General features: G+C 38.4%; 1 protein-coding gene across 1 annotated transcript in view; it reads right to left on the reverse strand.

Annotated features, from left to right (window-relative positions):
• Positions 1 to 20479, reverse strand: part of LOC126162214 (heterogeneous nuclear ribonucleoprotein U-like protein 1) — a 142447-nt gene that overhangs the window by 28119 nt on the left and 93849 nt on the right. Inside the window, exons 10-13 of the mRNA XM_049918556.1 lie at positions 19601 to 19729; positions 8189 to 8357; positions 7263 to 7559; positions 4653 to 4749 (exon numbers count right to left, since the gene is read on the reverse strand). Coding sequence (XP_049774513.1) covers positions 4653 to 4749; positions 7263 to 7559; positions 8189 to 8357; positions 19601 to 19729 — 692 coding nt within the window. The remainder of the gene's footprint in view (positions 1 to 4652; positions 4750 to 7262; positions 7560 to 8188; positions 8358 to 19600; positions 19730 to 20479) is intronic.

The following is a 20479-nucleotide window of genomic DNA, read 5'->3' on the forward strand; positions in this document are numbered from 1 at the left end:
ACACATTGTCCAGCAAGGTGGAGGTTTGCTGCTGTTTTGGGGTGGCATCGGGTCCGATATACGCTGCTGGTGGTCAGGGAAGGGGCCGTAATGGCTGTATGATACGTGAATGCCTTTCTCCGACCGATAGTGCAACTATATTGGTAGCATATTGGCGAGGCATTCGCCTTCATGGACAACAATTCACAACCCCATCATGCACATCTTGTGAATGACTTCCTTCAGGATAATGACATTGCTCAACTAGAGTGGTCAGTATGTTCTCCAGACATGAGCCCTATCAAACATGCCTGGGATTGATTGAAAAGGGCTGTTTATGGATGACGTGACCCACCAACCACTCTGAGGGATCTATGCCAAATCGCTGTTGAGGAGTGGGACAATCTGGACCAACAGTACCTTGATGAACTTGTGGATAGTATGCCACGACGAATATAGGAATGCATTAATTCAAGAGGATGTGCTACTAGGTATTAGAGGTTCCGGTGTGAACAGTAATCTGGACCACCACCTCTGTAGGTCTTGCTGTATGGTGGTAAGGGAACAAGCCAATTAGTTCTACCAAGGTTTAACATACCACTGCAGCGGAATGATGTGCTGCACAATGTTTATAGTACCAACAAATGATAATCACCGAACAGTGAGTCAATTTGTATTTGTAGGTTTAGGGAGTTTTTGTATCCAAACTGTGTGGAGAACGTCTATTGCCTGTGCATGTTGAGCATGATGTACATAGCATTTCTGCATGAAAGGGCAGTGCTGGCAGTAAGGTCACACTTTGCAGCACCTGCTGGTTTGGCAATTGCTCCATGCAGCTGCACCTCCTGCCTCTGTGACACATTTGTTGCATGGAATAGCACACACCAAGATAAGGGACTATGTCATGAAAGGAAAGAACCTGCTCAGCTCTAGGGTCTGGTCTGAAGTCTGAAAGACAGCTGGCCCTAAACTGTCCACAAATTTGTAATACTAAATGCAGTTGACAAATCAACACTGCATACAGCTGTATATGGGATGTTCTATATTTTATGAGTTGGGCAAACAGGTTCATGTCTCCAAAAATTGATTTCTGTTATTTGGTAGCTTGCTGGACATAAATAAGTGTCATTTCCATTTTCAGCACAGGCCAGACTACACAGGACATGAAGCCCATGAAAGAAAGAAAGATATCAAGGGGGAAAATATATTCCAGATAAACAAATCAATAATGTCAGATCTGTAAGCACAGCATCTGAATTGCTACATTACATAATAATTTGTCAAATACAGCAGGGAACATCCCAGCACACTTTGTGGAAACCAAGAAACAAAACCTAGTTCTTTAAATTTGCAACCATGGGAATCACCACTGCAAGCTTGCTGAGCGTAATTGTCAGGAAATACTACAGAAGTTTGCTTTCACACGAGCAAGGAAGTACTTAATGTAATAACTAATGACTACTAACTGGAAAACTCACGTAAATTTTTGGCAAAATTCGCATCTATTTGTTTTATAAATGATTAGACACACATATTTAAAGGGCTTTCATGCTACGTGAGTGAAAAAAGCCTTTAATTCTTTGACTGTTTAAGACTGACTGAGAATTTTTTCATGTATGTTTGATTTCGCAGACACCCTTTTCTCCCAAAATAGCCATTGTTTTCTTCATTTGGCTGTATTTAAGATTTCAAAAGATGGCGGTACTACTGAAGAGCAGCAACATCTTCCCAATGGTGAACTGAATGAGTTTCGGATTTAAGAAGTTCCTGGACATGTGTCTTTTCCTGCCTAATTTAATGTTTACAAACTCTGCAGAATATTAATTTCAACCTTTTGTGGGCACTCATACCTGTACGACCCATGCATGACAACGCTACAAGGCACTTAGTGTAGACATAGAACCAGAGCATTTTTTTTTTTCCACTGGGGAAGAATTTCTGCGCAGCGAAAAAATGTTGGAGATTCTTTTTTCCGATCACTATAGCACATGGTGCGGGCACTATTGGCTATTCCATCAGATGTTAGTGAGTGTAATTTGGTGCCATAAACGTCATAAACAAAATCCATGATGGACCACGATTAGTCGCTTCACTTCTTTGGAAAAAAATAAATAAATAAATAATAATACAACTGACTTGTTAGAAGTATCAGCATTATACCACCTTCTGAACTTAAACTAACAAACAAACATAAGCATTTCTTTGTTACAAAAAGCTAGATCCCATGGTTGAGTACTATGTTGCATTATGAAACGCGTATCTTAAATACATTACTGGGCATTAAAATTGCTACACCACGAAGATGACGTGCTACAGATGAGAAATTTAACAGACACGAAGAAGATGCTGTGATATGCAACTGATTAGCTTTTCAGAGCATTCACACAAGGTTTGCGCCGGTGGCGACACCTACAACGTGCTGCCATGAGGAAAGTTTCCAACCGATTTCTCATACACAAACAGCAGTTGACCGGCGTTGCCTGGTGAAACATTGTTGTGATGGCTCGTGTGAGGAGGAGAAAAGCGTATCTTCACATTCCGACTATGATAAAGGTCGGATTGTAGCCTATCGTGATTGCGGTTTATCGTATCGTGACATTGCTGCTCGCGTTGGTCGAGATCCGATGACTGTTAGCAGAATATGGAATCAGTGGGTTCAGGTGCTGGATCCCAATGGTCTCTTATCACTAGCAGCCGAGATGACAGGCATCTTACCCGCATGGCTGTAACGGATCGTGCAGCTACGTCTCGATCCCTGAGTCAACAGATGGGGACGTTTTCAAGACAACCATCTGCACGAACAGCTCGACGACGTTTGCAGCAGCATGGACTATCAGCTCAGAGACCACTGCTGCAGTTACCCTTGACGCTACATCACAGACAGGAGCGCCTGCGATGGTGTACTCAACGACAAATGCCAAAATGTCATTTTTTCAGATGAATCCAGGTTCTGTTTACAGCATCATGATGGTCGCATCCATTATTGGCAACATCGCGGTGAATGCACATTGGAAGCGTGTATTCGCCATCGCCATACTGGCCTATCAGCCGGCGTGATGGTATGGGGTGCCGTTGGTTGCACGTCTCTGTCACCTCTTGTTCGCATTGACGACACTTTGAACGGTGGATGTTACATTTCAGATGTGTTACGACATGTGGCTCTACCCCTTCATTCGATCGCTGCGAAACCCTACATTTCAGCAGGATAATGCACAACCACATGTTGCAGGTCCTGTACAGGCCTTTCTGGATACAGAAAATGTTCGACTGCTGCCCTGGCCAGCACATTCTCCAGATCTCTCACTAATTGAAAACGTCTGGTCAATGGTGGACGAGCAACTGGCTCGTCACAATACGCCAGTCACTACTCTTGATGAACTATGGTATAGTGTTGAAGCTGTGCGAGCACCTGTACCTGTACACGCCAACCAAGCTCTGTTTGACTCAATGCCCAGGCGTATCACGGCCGTTATTATGGCCAGGAGATGGTTGTTCTGGGTACTGATTTCTCAGGATCTATGCACCCAAACTGCGTGAAAATGTAATCATATGTCAGTTCTAGTATAATATATTTGTCAAATGAATACCCGTTTATAATCTGCATTTCTGCGTGGTGTAGCAATTTTAATGGCCAGTAGTGTAGAACATTCAACCACCCACAACTGACATGACACCAGAGCACCAAGCACACTGATATGTTGTGTTTGTACCCTTTTTATTTTTTAAACAAGTACTTATGCACTAGTTTTTTTCCAAACTGGGCTTGGCCGGATTACGTACAATACTAGTAACTGAAAATTGCTTAAATCTTCAGTATTTATGTGTGGAAAATGAAGCTATTTTGAACTGATTCTGATAAACTAGCTCATGTGGATAAAATTCGCTATGAAATATATTTTAAGTGATCTTGTGCCTCTGCATTTTGGTGCAGAATTCACATCTATTTCACATTTATCACAAAATGCAAATTTTGCTGGTCTCTACTACTGACTAAACATTGGTGTATCCATTGGAACCCATAAAAAAAATGGCAGTAATGTACTTGTGGCCTTCCTAAAAGAGGCCAGTTCTGCTATAGTGGAAACAGTACAAGTGTGGTGTTTACCTACTTCACGGCAAGTGTACTCAATGCAGTCAAAGCAAGCAAAACAGTAATACAATATTATTATTTGGGAATTTGTTTGTACAAGTTCTTCAAGTTCATCAGAGAGAAATGTCCAAGATGCCAACGGAAAATATGGACACTGTCAAATGTCTACTGTTGTGCCGAAGGCAGTGTGTGTGTGTGTGTGTGTGTGTGTGGTGTGTGTGTGTGTGTGTGTGTGTGTGTGTGGTTTGTTTAAACATTGACTTTGTGGCACTGTTTTCACACTATGAAAAAATATTAATGGATTGGTAGCAAAATGTTTCACAATACTACTACTACTAATAATAATAATTAAAAAGTAACACAAAAACTGGCCATGGAATACCCTCCTTTTTTCCCATGTTTCTTCCTACACTTCTTGGTACTCTGATTCACACAGTTCAATAGAAGTAACAATGACAGTAACAACATGCCAAAAAATATGTTGATAGAAATGGGAAAGGAAGTTTGGCAGGTAGAGGGGGGGACATATATGAAACTGCTCTAGTTGTGTACAACTTTTCAAGGAAAATCACAGAAACAATACCTGTCTCTCCAGCCGCCACCGCCGCCACCACCACCACTGCCGCCGCCGCCACCTCTTGGCTGCCAACTACTGCTACGCTGCCTGTTGTCTGGGCCACCTTATAAATTTCAAGCATAAGCAAAGATTCTATGGAGTACATTATATTAACTAAAAAATAGCTTCACCTGCAACTAAATGCAACATTATAAGAGACAAATTACTCCAGTCATGTCAGTAATGCAAATAATTGTCATGTGCTAAATTTACTTGAAGAATGAGCCCAAACTATGAGTACAACACTTAATGTTCCACTTTCAAAGACACTTTATATTCAACAATTTCATTATGTCAACTTTCAATGGCAACATAATCTAATGACACTGTATTGCAACTTTTGCAAAAATGGGCTATAACACAAGAACATATACAACACCCACACCACAATTCATGGCAAGGTAAACAGACACTAAAGATCTGAAAAACTAAAACATAGGAGGCTGAAAGCTGAACCAGTAAATCTGGTATGAAAGAGACACAGGAAGTTAAAGGGAGTGCCGGTGGAGGAAATTCTCAAAATTAAATTCATTTCCCAGGCCACCATTTAGCTCAATTCACAATGTTCCACTTTTCCCCACTAGAAACATTTTAAAGTGTGAAAACATCATTCAATACCAATTTCTTCTCCAATCAACATTCTTTGGTAAATAATAAAAAAATTGTTGTAATGCACACAAAATAAAGAAAACGGGGATGACGATGTGACAGTTCTTAACACATCATCATGATTTTATTGACAGTAATGCTCAGGTGACTGGCTGCAATGTTCCATATCAGGAACCACGATTTTTTCCTCTGTGAATTACGACCAGTAAATAGAGTATAAACCAGAAAGTTACTTCCCCTCCTGAAGTAGTTGACAATTAATGGATACATAATCTTAAAAAAGCTTTGTTAGTTTTCTCTATCAGAGGAAATGGTTTTTCCACCTGTCTCCCTCTGATGTATTCTTGTAAGACTAAATCTACTGTTTTTGATGGCTTTTGCTCTTGGATGAGAAAATTTATTCATGCCTGATGAACTATGGTACAATACTAAAAACTTGGGGACCTGAAAAACTCAATTGTGGTAAGTGCAAATATGGATGCAAATTCTGCTTCAACATGCAAAATTACTTCGTAAAGCCCATTTCATTGAGAACAGTATCCCAACTACCTACTTTATCAGAGATATTTAGAAATAGCTTTATTTTCTGCATATGAATTTACAAATTTTTGGTTACTGGTACTGCACAACTCCTGGCAAAGCCCAATGTGGAAAGCGAACGTGTGCAGGAAAGCTTTTGTAAAATAAACAGAGCACCAGTAAGTGAACATAATTTTGTATCAGTGTGCTCTTATGTTCTCATGCCATATCAATTGTGAGCTGTTGAATGATCCATACAATAGGGCACACACGGCATTGTTTATTTCCATGGCCCACTTCTCTCCCCCCAGGTGGTTGAAGTTCTCATGTCCGTACTGTAGCGAGTGGAAAACAGAACCAGTCAAAGTATTTCGACCACACAATATGCCAAGAGAGTCTTTGCCTTTAAGTATCAGTAATTGATTTATTCTATGTATAGTGCTATCAAGCACAGGTTACAGGACTATGAATGCCCACGAAAGAGCTCTTTCAGTTCCCTGAGAATGCAGTTGTGTGCGTGAGTTGGGTTTGTGCATGCGCTGTGTGTGTGTGTGTGTGTGTGTGTGTGTGTGTGTGTGCGTGCGCATTGTTGATGAAGGCCTTAAAGACCGAAAGCTTTATTTGTGATAAGTCTTTTTGTTGTGCCTATCTGCGACTCAGCACCTCTGCTATATGGTGAGTAGCAACTTCGCTATTCATAATATTGTTACTTGAAAGAGCTCTGCAATATGTTAATCAGGCCTTTCGTGCTACAGAATCAAAATCAGTCTCCTGCACATTTTGTAATTATCAAAATGGGTGTAAAAGAAAGTTAACATCGAGACACATCAAACATAAGAGAACCACAAATTACCATTGAAAAAATGCTGTTGCTTCTCAACACCATCATTTGTTGAATGCTTAGAGACAAAAGACGAAAATCAGCGAAGACTATGTCAGGAAAAATTAAAGTTTCTGCAAAAACAGACAGATGAATCAAAAAGCTGTTTATTAAAAAGTAGTAGTTAAACCATCTTTTCTATTGTCTGGGCAACTGTCTTTCTGGTTACAATAACCAGTTAACTAACGTGAAATGAGAAACAACTGATATAATTGCATATCAAATGGCACCAACTGGAAACAAGGACATCACCATCTCATCTCAAGAGCAAACATTAAGAAAATTGGCAGAGGAAGTGAAAGGGAAGGTTTGTTATGGTTCTCAGGAAACCAGATTCAAGAAAATATGTGTAGATGAACAATTTAACGCACGAAGTGCAATTCCCAAGCAGAAGAAATTTACAAGATTCAAGAAAGATTACCAACGATCACACTTACAAAGAGGATGTGGGAGCAAGATATATATAATACCAATGCACTAAACACTAGCCATAACAAATATTAATCTTTGCTTTGAAGTATTGCTACACTTTTAAATTGAAAAATAGCTGAAATGTAATATTTACTAACCTCTTGGTCTGAATCCTCCACGATATGACTGTGATGAGTATGAAGACGAATATGACGATGACCTTTCCCTGTTATCTCTATGATAACCACCATCTCTGTTGTCACGATTATCCCGGTTGTCACGGTTATCACGATTATCTCTATTATCAAATCGTGGTCGCTTATTTTGCTGGCCATATCCAGCATCTCTGCCTTCTCTGTTATACTGGCTTACTAATGTTCGAGACTCTGCTTCATTAAGCTCAGTGTAAATCACTTCAGTGAAGATGTCTCCAACCTCCGGCAGCATAAAGTTGGCTGGAAAAAAATTGTGTCATTACAACCACATGCAAATATCTCTCTCTCTCTCTCTCTCTCTCTCTCTCTCTCTCTCACACACACACACACACACACACACACTTTTCGATCCCAAATCATCTGATATTCTGAGAAGACAAAGGCTGGAAGTTGGAGTGTATTTTTTTAAAAAAAAAAAGGGAAAGAAAAATTCAGCAAGTAATATACAATTACATAATAATGAAAAGAAATTTTTTTTCTAATGTTACACTTGACTGTCACAAAAACTAGCAGAACTGACACTCCTTTGTACCCTCAATACACTTCCCAATACATCAGACGCTTATGGGCTTGAAACAGCTGTATGTGTGTAGTAAGTGCACAGCCGAAACAAGGAGATTGAAAACTACAATAAAGTATCAGAACATAAGATAGCTGGGAAGAAGGCAATGAGGGGAGGGAATGGCAAACCTGAAGCTAAGGTATTTTGGAAGCAGGATTTTATCAATGGGCCTGTTCACAGTCCACAAAGGATAAGTTAAAAATTAAAGTAACAGGGCAGAAGAAAGCAAGTAACTAAAACTTTAGGAATTCATTAGGCCACTGTTTGACCTAGTAAAATAGTGAAAAAAGTAGTCCACATAAGTTACCTTTCATCTCAAGAACAGCTGAATCAGGAACATCTTTGCCTTCCAGCTTCTCACGCTGAGCTATGCGTCTCTTGAACTCTTCATCTGTTGGTACAATTACTACCGCTCGGCGTACGAAGCCCTCAAAACCCCTCATTTTGCGTCTTTGGGCTGATGGATATACATTGGTCTGTGTAATGTATAGAGTTGTAGTAGTCATGATAAATACAGTCCCAACTGTAGGACACTGGGGCCACCAGGACCCCAGGATCTCCTTCCAACATATATATTACTAGCATTTCTGGAATAAGTGCTAAATACATTGGTTTAATAACTGGCCATAGCCTTCAAACTCTTGCTGCATCGATATTCCCCCCACATATTCCCAACTTACCTCCAAGCTGTGAGCTTTGGAGAACCTTACATTTAGTAACTATTGTTCAAGATATTTTTCAATGGAAAACAGTGAGGCTTAATGTCATATCATTTAAGGGCTACACTGACTTAATGACAACATTCATAAAGAGACTTAATTTTACATTAACATTTTTCATCAATTTAAATAATAATGGAAGGGAAGAGAGAACAGCTTCAACTTAATTTCTTACTCCATAATCAGACTTAATCCTTCCTGTGGGTTTAATGCTGCTACAAAAGTAAAACTCCATTTTCTTTGCAGATTTACATACATATAAATTACCAAAGAAATTAAATATCTAACCATAAACTAAACCACATTCATTAGTTTCCATCACGAAATTATTACTGTCAGTATAAATTATTCAGGATTTTCTCATCTGTGCAACCAAAATGTTAAGATTACTATGTGTTACTCAAGTTTTCTTTTTTCTTTTTAAATATGTAGACAATAACATATACTGCTACCAGTAGCACTGTCAGAGTAACTCACAATGTCACAGAGATCAAGCCAGTTTAATGAATATCTTCCAAAGTTTGCAAAATCAACTGAAATGCTACCTTGTATTATTTCATGTACATTTATAAACCTTTCCAGTTATTTCTATAAGAAGAATAAAAAAGTTAGTGGTCATTAGCTTTAATTAGTTTCCATTTTAAGATTAATTCTATATGCTGGAGCTCTCTTATGGAATACACAGCTGGAGTAACTGGAACATATGTATATGTACATACACATATTCAATGAACGCGCACACACACATTGTTAAAGACATAGACAGAACTGTCAAAAATACTGACATCAATAACTAAATGACCGGCTTCTTTTCAAATACTACTTTTACATATCTAATTATATTACATCAATATTATTTAGATATTCTTCCTGATTTTGCATGCTGCTGACAATAGCCAAAACTTAATCCTACTGATTAAATACAAGACAAATAATTGATGCATTGCTCCTGGCATTTCCTGTTGTCCATCCAAGAACAGCGCGAGGCCTGTTGCAGACTTAGAAATACTTATTCTACTGAAGGTATCTACTTGCAGCCTGTAAAAATGGTTTCTTAAACTACTAGTCCTCCAGCAGTACATACACTTGAAAGCAGTTCTCATTTTGGAGATCTCTAATACTCTGCACATATTCCTGCTCTTCTCTAATAGAAACTATGATAATTGTAAAAGCCATATTAAATAATCTTCACTAATCAGTGAAAACAACAGGCACAAATATCTTTTGGGATCTGTTTCTCCCTTCTACATTCCTTAACTATGGTTGCACAGTAAACTTCCCAGACTTGCATCATATATTAATTTTCAGTTGACAGAAATATTCCACCTTGTCACTAATAAGAATCGGTTATCTCAATAATAAAGTCTTGTGTATTGGTTGCACCAATATTTTGATTTTAATGTATTATAAAGATACTTTTACATCCAAAAGAAAATACATCTAAACTTAAGTGTAAATATAAAAATGTGCTGCATAGTAATTAAAATATTTCAAAAATGGAATATCAATTCCTGCCTGTCAAAGAAACTGCTGCAAGTAGCTAATGGCAGACACTGTTTTGTCCCAAGCCAATACAGACTACCTTTTCCTCAACAGATGTTGAGATCTATTTTGGTATCAGTAATAAGTATTTACAAACAAAATAATTACCTTAATTTTTTGATTCTTCACTGTAAACCAATGTAAATGACTCCTGACTACTCTTAATGGATATGAAAGACATCTCTTTTAGCCATTTCTTTAACATCCTAATCAGCCCCAACTTTAAAGTGGATATTAGAGCTACACTCACCTTCAAAGCTAGCTGTTGCCCCACTGTGACGTACCAATAGTAAAGAATTTTTACCTTTGTGATATTGAAGTCCGGGCACTGGAATAACTGAACGACTCACCTGTGTAATACTAAAGGGACAAGAAGACTTAACACAAGGATATTACAAACTAAAAACTTGGTTGATCAAAATTTGCTGTATTACTCAATTGTCAGCCAAGCGCATAAACTGTCAGCATTATATAGGTCAAAACTTATATAACATTAGGTTCAAATTTCACAAACAATTGAATGTTTTGAAGATTAAGTCTGATAATACTATAAGAACATTATCCATATGTAGGACAATCCCCTGACCACCTGCCCCTATTTCGATAAAAATCTTAGGCACTTCACCCCATACAGCGACTCTTCACAACATGCATACTTCTGGAAAAGGCTAAGGAAATGAAAACCAAAACTAATAAAGTGGAGAATGCAGAAAACAGCAATAAATTTTATATATTCATTTCTGACTTACTAACATATTAAACTTATTTACATAATCCCAAATTAAATAGAAAGCTATGATGCATATAATCACAATCATCTCCAGCTTTTTTTGTTAACATGCAATTTTGACAATATTTGAAAATGTTAACCGCTGCTGTGTGGCACTACTGAGAATGGTGTGGTGCAAGCACAGCATGAAACAACATTTCAAGGTTAGTCTGTATGCAGATGAATTGTTGCAACACAGAATACACACATGAGATGATGATTTCTTGAAGTTTAGGGTAAGAGTTTTACAGTTTTCAAATTTGGTTGGTTTCAAAAAGTTGCAAGATACACTTTCAAAATCTTGCATAGCCATTTTATTCCATTTTCAGAAGTATAATATTTTCCAATAATTTCAGTTGGAAGTATGTCCAATCTGACAAGGACTGAACAGGGATACGACAAATTCTCATTATTTGATTGTAGTGCAATTTCACCTCAGAACATACAGGACATGCCAATTCATGATTCTGAATTTCTCTGGAAAATAAATACTTTAGACTTCTATATCTCGCGTGTTTAGAAATTAAACATTGTAATTTTATCTTTGTTTTTGTAAATGATACAGTCCTTTGAAAAAATTGTTTTTCTAAGTAACTTTTAAAATGGTAGAGAACTAAAAATGTACGAGTGTTATACCAAAAGTAAGGTTCCCAATAAGCTACAGCCTCGAGGGAAGGTGCTACGCTAAATCCGACAACAGTGCCATGCGCAGTGGTTCCCCCCATGCTTGAGCCCGCCCATCCACGATTTGCTACGTCGCTCAATGTAGGCTTGGCAGCCATCGGAGATGAAAGTGTTGATCACCGCTCCCGCTAAGTGCGAGGTTCGAGCAGTTATCCCATTTTCTCCACGCAAGGAAGTTACCACCTGTGGAGATTCATCAGTAACTGCCTAAGGTTTATGGTGGAGAGTACACGTCCATTCAGTGCATCCGCAAATGGAGCAGGGTTTTTGCTGAGGGTTGCACGGAAGTTCACGATGAAGAACAGAGTGAATGACCACTGGTTTCGGATGCGATTGTCCAGAAGATCAACAATGAGCTGCTCAAAGATTGGACGGTCACTGTCTGAACTTGTTGAATGCATTCCTGAAGCTTCATACGACACAATTTAAAGAACTTTAACAGAAAAAATGGGTTATCCTGAAGTGTGTGCTCGCTGGGTCCCCCAGATGCTGGCTGAGTGACTGACAATGTGCAACGCCTTGACTGCGCTCGCAAGCTTTTTCAACAATGTGAGGGGTAGGCAACAAGGAGAAATTGTTGGACTCTGATCATCACGGGAGATGAAACACGGGTGTTTCATTACTCCCCCAAAACAAAACAACGATCTTGTCAGTGGCATCACTCCTGTTCATCGCCACCAAACAAATTCACACAAACGCAGTCGGCAGGAAAGGTTATGGCGAATGTGTTTTGTGATCAGAAGGGGGTACTCCTCATCGATTTCATGCAACATGGGACGACAACACACACTGACAGATATTGTGAAACACTGACAAAAACTCCAATGAGCAATTCAGAATCGCCGGAGAGAACGACTGAAGAAGGGAGTAGTACTTCTTCACGACAACACTCGACCACATGTCACTCTTCAAACACAGGACCTTTTGAATGAATTTGGGTGGACTGTTATGCCCCATCCCCCGTACAGCCCAGTCTTAGCCCCCAGAGATTATTACCTCTTCCCCAAGCTAAAGGAACACTTAGGTGGCAAACCCTTCAAGAAGGACGATGAAGCCCGAGCAGGGGTCACAAGCTTCCTCAACAGGTTGGCGGGAGACTACTACAACTTAGTAATACAAAAATTGGAGCACCGTCTTCCAAAGTGTGTTGAAAAAATCGAAACTATGTTGAAAAATAGACGAAAGCGCAAGCTTTTCCACAATGTATAAATTAATAACAATAAACAATGTTTTCTATTTGTAATAAATATGGGAACCTTACTTTTGGTACAACCCTTGTATAACTAATAAACCGGAAGTACTGGAGCCCTGACAGATGTTTTGTTTCAAAGCTCTATGTATGTTCAAATTTAGTATGTACACACACACACACACACACACACACACACACACACACACACACACACACAACGGCTTACTTTTGACTTACAAATTTAAGTACAAAACAATTCATTTTTTCCTACTTTAAATTTCTTTCCAATTCGGAAATTCACAGAACGCTAATTTCCAGATGCAACTGATATAAACAATATGTTCTGTTTCAACTATTTGTATTATGTAAATATATATCATGTAATTATATTCTACTAAAAATTCATATTTTCCATTTTTATGCATTATTTACTCAAACTCCAATCACAAAACTTCCAAAAATTGCACAATATATTCTTTGGTTACCGTGTTAGTAGTTACTGCAATCAAAGTGGGTAATATTTTTTCATGTAAAGAGTCAGAAATTTTTCTACTTTATGCATATTTCACATAATTGAATTTCTAGTGTAAAATATGCATGTTGGCAACACTGTTCCAGCTCTGTTCTGCTTATAACGAACAAGTTAGAACTTGCACATGAATAATTCAGCATTTTTTTGTGTTTGGTTGAACTTTTTGTTAGATACAATGTCAGTAAGGCAATACAGGAGTGAAAGAGTGAGGTGTGTGTGGGGAAGAAAACACACACACACACACACACACACACACACACACACACACACACAAAAGAAGGTGGTGGTTAAGAAAAATAGAGGACACTTTACAATCTTTGGAAATCTGTCAGGTATTGCAGAAACATCTCTGTCCTGAACTAACTGTGTTACCATCAGATCCATTGTGCAGGATCTGCTACAGTCCCTATAACAAGAAATTTAGTGATAACCCATTGGAACGATCATCACCAGAATGTAAAACTTAAGAAGACAGTGCAGATATTTATATACTCTTGTGTAAAGTAGCTGACACCTTGAGTATTAGTATTTCTTTTGTAGCCCCCAATATATCTCCCCTTAAACGCCCAGGCAAGATAAGAAGCACAAGAAGAAAATGTTATGTACAAAGGAAAGTGGAAGAACTTGAAAAAAGCTATACACAAGCAACATCTTCAAAAATTTATGATGTATAAAGTTGCTGCACTTTGTGCAGAACCTGAAGGTAGTGTCGTGTATCCAATATGAAGTTAGTTTCAAAACCTGAACACATTATTTTAATTTCAAAAGCCTAAAAAAAAGTGTTTGGCAGTGTCCAGATTAATACTGTGGGCATCCACAGCATGATGATATGTTATACATTGCTCTGGAGTATTACCTAAGTAATGACAAAGACTGCAGCAGGCAAAGTCCTAATCAGGCTGGTGTTATCTCTGCTGGTGAAATTGGTGAAAACATAAAAAGATACATGACAAGAGAGTAAGAAAACCGCATCTCCCAATGAAAATGGAGAACCTAAATTTAGGAACTCGCCTCTCAAAATTCTACTCCTTATGATCAAATTGGGTGAAATGCCACCCATTGAAGGAAGTATGCACATGTACTTTAAACTTATTTGTTCCCGAATAAGCAGTGTCACAAGAAACAAGTTAACAGAGAGAATGACCAGATGTTTTTGAGTATATGCCAAGAGACGCAAGATAAATGCTAGTTGCAGGAGTGTGCAGTGTGTCCTGGCACTGAAGAGGCTGGCCATTGAAGCATTACACCTTCAGGATAGTGATGATAATGTAACCTATGCATTGTGGGAAAGAGGAGAGTTGGTGAAAAGGACAGTGGAATTGGGAAATTTGCTACAAAAGTTGGGTACTGGGTCACATGGAAGGAGTAGATCATCATTGTATCAGCAGGATTCAGAGACAGGCCATAGCAGAAGTAAATTCAGTGACATCTCAGACCACGTTGCTTTGCGGAATGAAGTTCAGAGTTACCACTGGCATACATCACAAGTGTCAATATGCACATGCTTTTTCACTTTCTTGGAATATGAACATTATGTAACTGATGATGCAGCATTTCATTTTAAAAACCACTTTCAGCTTTGTATGCTTAGTAAACATAGTACATGCATTAAGACAAAAAATGGATATTTTTAGCATCCGATCATCGAGAAAGTGCATGTGATGGTGTCGGAGGTCCCAGTAAACATCTTGCAACATGATTTAATGTCCAGCATGAAGCTGTTGGTCCTACAAGAGATGCTATTGGATTTGTACAGACCATATAAAAATTATTGCAAAACACGAAATTCATATTTCTAAATGAAAGTCCATTAAAATAAGCGACAAGAGTGTCTGCGATGAAGCCAGTGGTAGGAATTCAATCAAGTCACTGCTGGGTTGCATCCCGGAATGGCATATACATTGCAAGAACGATTCTCTGTGAAATGCAGCCTGTTACTGAGTGTGTGTGGAATGCATACACCTCAGTATACTTTAAAACACTTTGTTGTGAGCAACTTCATTTCTCATGTGGATAAATCAGTGGCGGGTGGGACAAAGAATTAGTGCCTCATGAGCTGCAAGATTTAACTATCTCCTTCATGACACTTCCTGACCTGGCAAATTATTCCAAATAGCCATCATCAATAGATCAGCGTGCAGTTCCGATTTCGCAAGTACTTCTCTTGCTGGATCATTCTCCATCTGCAAATCTCGCTCAGCTGTAAGCATTAAATGAGGGGCAGATGGAAAAAATTAACTACTTTCAACAGTGCAGTACTGATGGTTAGAGTGCATACAATTTTGAGTCATGAAACTAAACAATGGAAACTCCCATGTAGGAATATCAACAATGTAAGAAAATATAGATTGCTACTTACTATAAAGAAGACAATAAGTTGCAGAAGGGCACAATTAAGACACACTTACATACAGCTTTTGGCCTCAGCCTTCATCAGCATAAGAGTAACACACAATTCATACCCACAAGCAAGCAAACCTCATGCACACGTAACAGCTAGCTCTGGCAGCTCAGGCCAGAATGTCTTTAAGAAGTAAAATCGTGACAAAATTATTGCAAATAATATCAGAAACCAAAGAAGGTATATACAAAGCTTTTCCTATACCTAATTTTTTAATAAAATTCTTGCACAAAATGCACAATTACTTCCCACTGACTTATAACTCTGTAAAGTAATTATTTTGATAACATGTACCAGTTTTTCCATTACATTTACTCAATACCAGCAAACAACTTATTTTTTTAAGTGTCCAGTGTTTTTTGACCTTGTGAGTAGCTAGAGCTAACAAAAATTTCTCAAACTTCGCACCGTAAAATATTGCCCAATCTGACACCACAAGTACGGCGACCAAATAACATATGCAATTTTTAGAATATTCAGGGTGGGTTTATTAGAGAAAATAATTTGTAAAGAATCACAAAATTTCAGATTTTCTCACCTTTATGTAGAAATATTTTGACAGCTTAAGAATTTCAGGCATTAATATTGTAGCTGACAGTTAGCAGTCTTCCATTTTATCATCTCTCAAGACAGTTAATATTCTGTAACTATTGACATTTTCAAAACTTGATTCTGAAGTCTGCTAAAAGTTACAAATTTCCATTACTTATTTTTCCAAATTAAAGATAGAAAAAAAAGCTCAGAAGTGTGTATGTGTTAATGATTTCTGATGGTGCATTCGTTGTAGTTTTTCTACTTTCTCCTTCACATCATTTTCACAAATACTCTCACATTTGGCAAGGTCTATAACATTTTACCTACACACCATTTTAGTTTTTGAGAGGTGTCTTGTGGAACTCCCAGATGATGTGACTTACCAAACGAAAGCGCTGGCAGGTCGATAGACACACAAACAAAAACAAACATACACACAAAATTCAAGCTTTCTCAACAAACGGTTGCTTCGTCAGGAAAGAGGGAAGGAGAGGGAAAGACGAAAGGATGTGGGTTTTAAGGGAGAGGGTAAGGAGTCATTCCAATCCCGGGAGCGGAAAGACTTACCTTAGGGGGATAAAAGGACAGGTATACACACACACACACACACACACACACACACGTCCATCCGCATATACACAGACACAGGAGTGTATACCTGTTCTTTTATCCCCCTAAGGTAAGTCTTTCCGCTCCCGGGATTGGAATGACTCCTTACCCTCTCCCTTAAAACCCACATCCTTTCGTCTTTCCCTCTCCTTCCCTCTTTCCTGACGAAGCAACCGTTTGTTGCGAAAGCTTGAATTTTGTGTGTATGTTTGTTTTTGTGTGTCTATCGACCTGCCAGCGCTTTTGTTTGGTAAGTCTCATCATCTTTATTTTTAGATATATTTTTCCCACGTGGAATGTTTCCCTCTATATATATATATATATATATATATATATATATATATATATATATATATATATATATATATATATATAAAGAAAGATGATGAGACTTACCAAACAAAAGCGCTGGCAGGTCAATAGACACACAAACAAACACAAACATACACACAAAATTCTAGCTTTCGCAACCAACGGTTGCCTCGTCAGGAAAGAGGGAAGGAGAAGGAAAGACAAAAGGATATGGGTTTTAAGGGAGAGGGTAAGGAGTCATTCCAATCCCGGGAGCGGAAAGACTTACCTTAGGGGGAAAAAAGGACAGGTATACACTTGCGCGCACACACACACACACACACACACACACACACACACACGCACACACACACACATATCCATCCACACATACACAGACACAAGCAGACATTTCTGCTTGTATATATATATATATATATATATAACTTTGCAACCACGATATAACACATTCACTCTTGACCTGTATTATCCGAGATGAAATCGCACAGCAAATAATGTGATACTGCTCCAGTTATCAGACTTATCTAGAAAATCAGGTTCTCAATGTTCAGTCTAAGGATGCACATTGTCTTTGCAATGGTCACCCTAGCAGAGAGAGAGAGAGAGAGAGAGAGAGAGAGAGAGAGAGAGAAGCATGAGCTGCACCTTAGCTCAGAGATGGTTAGAAACAAAATTTCCATAGCAAGAATATAGAGACTGCTGGACTGTAAATATCTTGCATCATTAACATATGATTAACTAAACTCCAGCCAAACAGGCCTTGAGGGCCCCACAGGCATCACTGAATGCAGGTATGGAGGGGCATGTGGTCAGCACGCCAGTCTCCCGGCTGTATGTCAGTTTACATTAACATATGATGATAATTTGAAATTGTATAATACCTTTAAAACTTTTTTATATGATGGTTGGAATTTTAATAGTGGCAATTATTTATTTGTAGCTTGTACAACATAGATACATTTAAAAGTTATAATGTCTTTTAAAGTGGTCGCCAGCATAATGTATAACCCGTTGCCAGCGATGTGGAAGGTTTAGGATACCTTTGGCAGTGTCATTTGCGTTTATAGTTTCAAGGGACTTAGCTGATTTTACAAGGGCTTACACTCTGGGGAGAGTGGTGGGTGGCGCATCACTTCTCAGCCTCACTGACTGAACAAATCTGTCACAACTTGTACCATAAGCACCAAAGCATTGTCCTGTAAAATGATGGATGGGTTCTGCAGAGTGTGGCGCCACTTCTCCCTTTATGCTAGTCGCAGGGCGTGCTCTCAAAACGAACAGCTTAGAGACAGAACTGGCAACTTTTTTTGCAGGGTCCATCCATCATTTTGCAGGAATATGGCACAAGTTGTGACTGATTTGTTCCACTGATGAGGCCGGAAAGTGCTGTACCACCTGTCACACTAATTCAACTTAAGCCCTTGAGACTTTCAACTTTATTCCTAATTTTAAGGGAACACTTCATGGTATTTACTTCAGAATTGTTACAGAGATTCGCCAGGCACTAGACTGTTCCACTTTAACTATCGATGTAACTGGCACTGCTAAGAGTACCTTACGACTTAGACATCACTGACAGTAGATTACACACAATGCCAATGATTACTCTGAAGGACAGAAAGTTTTAAAGATGTATCTTTTTTGTTAAGTTGTAGGTAAATAGTTGTCACTATTAAAGGCCCGACCCTTGTATTTAACAGCTCTGATGTGTGGAACAAAAAAGTGTTACTGAAAATATATGGTGAGGTAAAGAATTTTAATGACAAATGAACATGGTAACAAACCCAATTGCTATAATATATGAAAAAGAGGGGGGAAATAAACTGTTTGATGGTCATTACCAACTGCACACACTTTTATTCTCCTACTCTTTATCTATGACACACAGCTTACCCACTATTGCAAATAAGTACTTTAATAAACTGTAACTGTTATTTTCTCCCAAAGGCAAGCACCATCTGGAGAGAAGTGAGAGAGTTGCTCATATCTGCTGTGAATGTGTTCTTATGGAGAGGTTAACACCACATTTTGGTTTCAGACTAAGTCTCACACACGATGCTAGATCTTCCGATTTTAAGCAAATGAATATCGATAAAATCATTGCTTCTGAAATCAACTTGCTAGGAAGAAAGTTTACATATTTTGTACATATATTCAACAATATCCAATTGGTGTTCATCATCTTTCCAATTCAGCTACAACATAATGAAAATATCTTAAATGTAGTTATGTATGATTATATAAGGTTTTGATTTCAGAAGATGCACAGTTCCATATGAAGACTGCTTAAATTTCATGGAACCCATACAGCTTCAGCTAAAAATGTCTGAACACTAACAATATTTGGCATCACTAGTACCTGTTAATAATAATAGCAGACAATACTCCCATTAATAAAAAGTTTTTAATTGCAGCAAATAACTACCTGATCAAGTATGTAATTCCTCCTCCGTCGTGAAGCAACTTCCAGTAGTTTATTGAGACACTTTGTACTGTTATCAATAAGAACGTCCCATCGTCCAGCATAGTTTCTCCTCCTCGGCAGACCCATTACCTAAACAATGTATTGTTCTTTAGGCATATGAAAACAGTTTATTCTGCAGTACTTCTTTGCAAATTCTCAAATTTCATTTTTGATTTAAAGCATTAATTTCCTAATATTGGAATATTTTCAAGGTTCTAATGAATTTGTACATCAACTGTAACAACCATTAGTTAACTTACAGGAGACATCACACTAATACTTTAACATGCCAATACCCTTTATAATGGTCTCAATCCTGCAAAGGAGAGAGTCTACAAGTTTACTCAGGTATGCCATATCAAGCTGAAACTAATCAGCCACTTCCTCGTTACCTCGTAGAGCTACCAAGTGAATGTTGACTTACGTTACACCGACAATTCCAATTAGTTCTAGTACTTTCTGTGGAATTACAATCAGGTGGTTTATCAGGCCACATGTGGCGTGGCAGGAACTTTTGTGTGCATCTCTGAACACGGCTGTTATCTTGGAAGATGTAGAAAAAAAAGTAATACTTTGATCATTAGGAGTGTTGACATAAATAGCCTGGTATATGTTAATTGGTAATATAAATGAAGAAGCCCACACCCATATAAATGAAGCAGCCCACACCATGGTACAAAAAAAAAAAAAAACACCCCAAAAACACCACAGAAACACCACAGAATCAACTCCTGCCTGAATTACACACCACTGGCACAGTTAGTTAAACATTTCACTGGGCCAGAGGTGCACTTTCACACTTTTTGTCATTTGAAGAAAGACAAAATCTCAACTTATTGG

Source organism: Schistocerca cancellata, chromosome 2, assembly GCF_023864275.1.
Source record: "Schistocerca cancellata isolate TAMUIC-IGC-003103 chromosome 2, iqSchCanc2.1, whole genome shotgun sequence".
Lineage (NCBI taxonomy): Eukaryota > Metazoa > Arthropoda > Insecta > Orthoptera > Acrididae > Schistocerca > Schistocerca cancellata.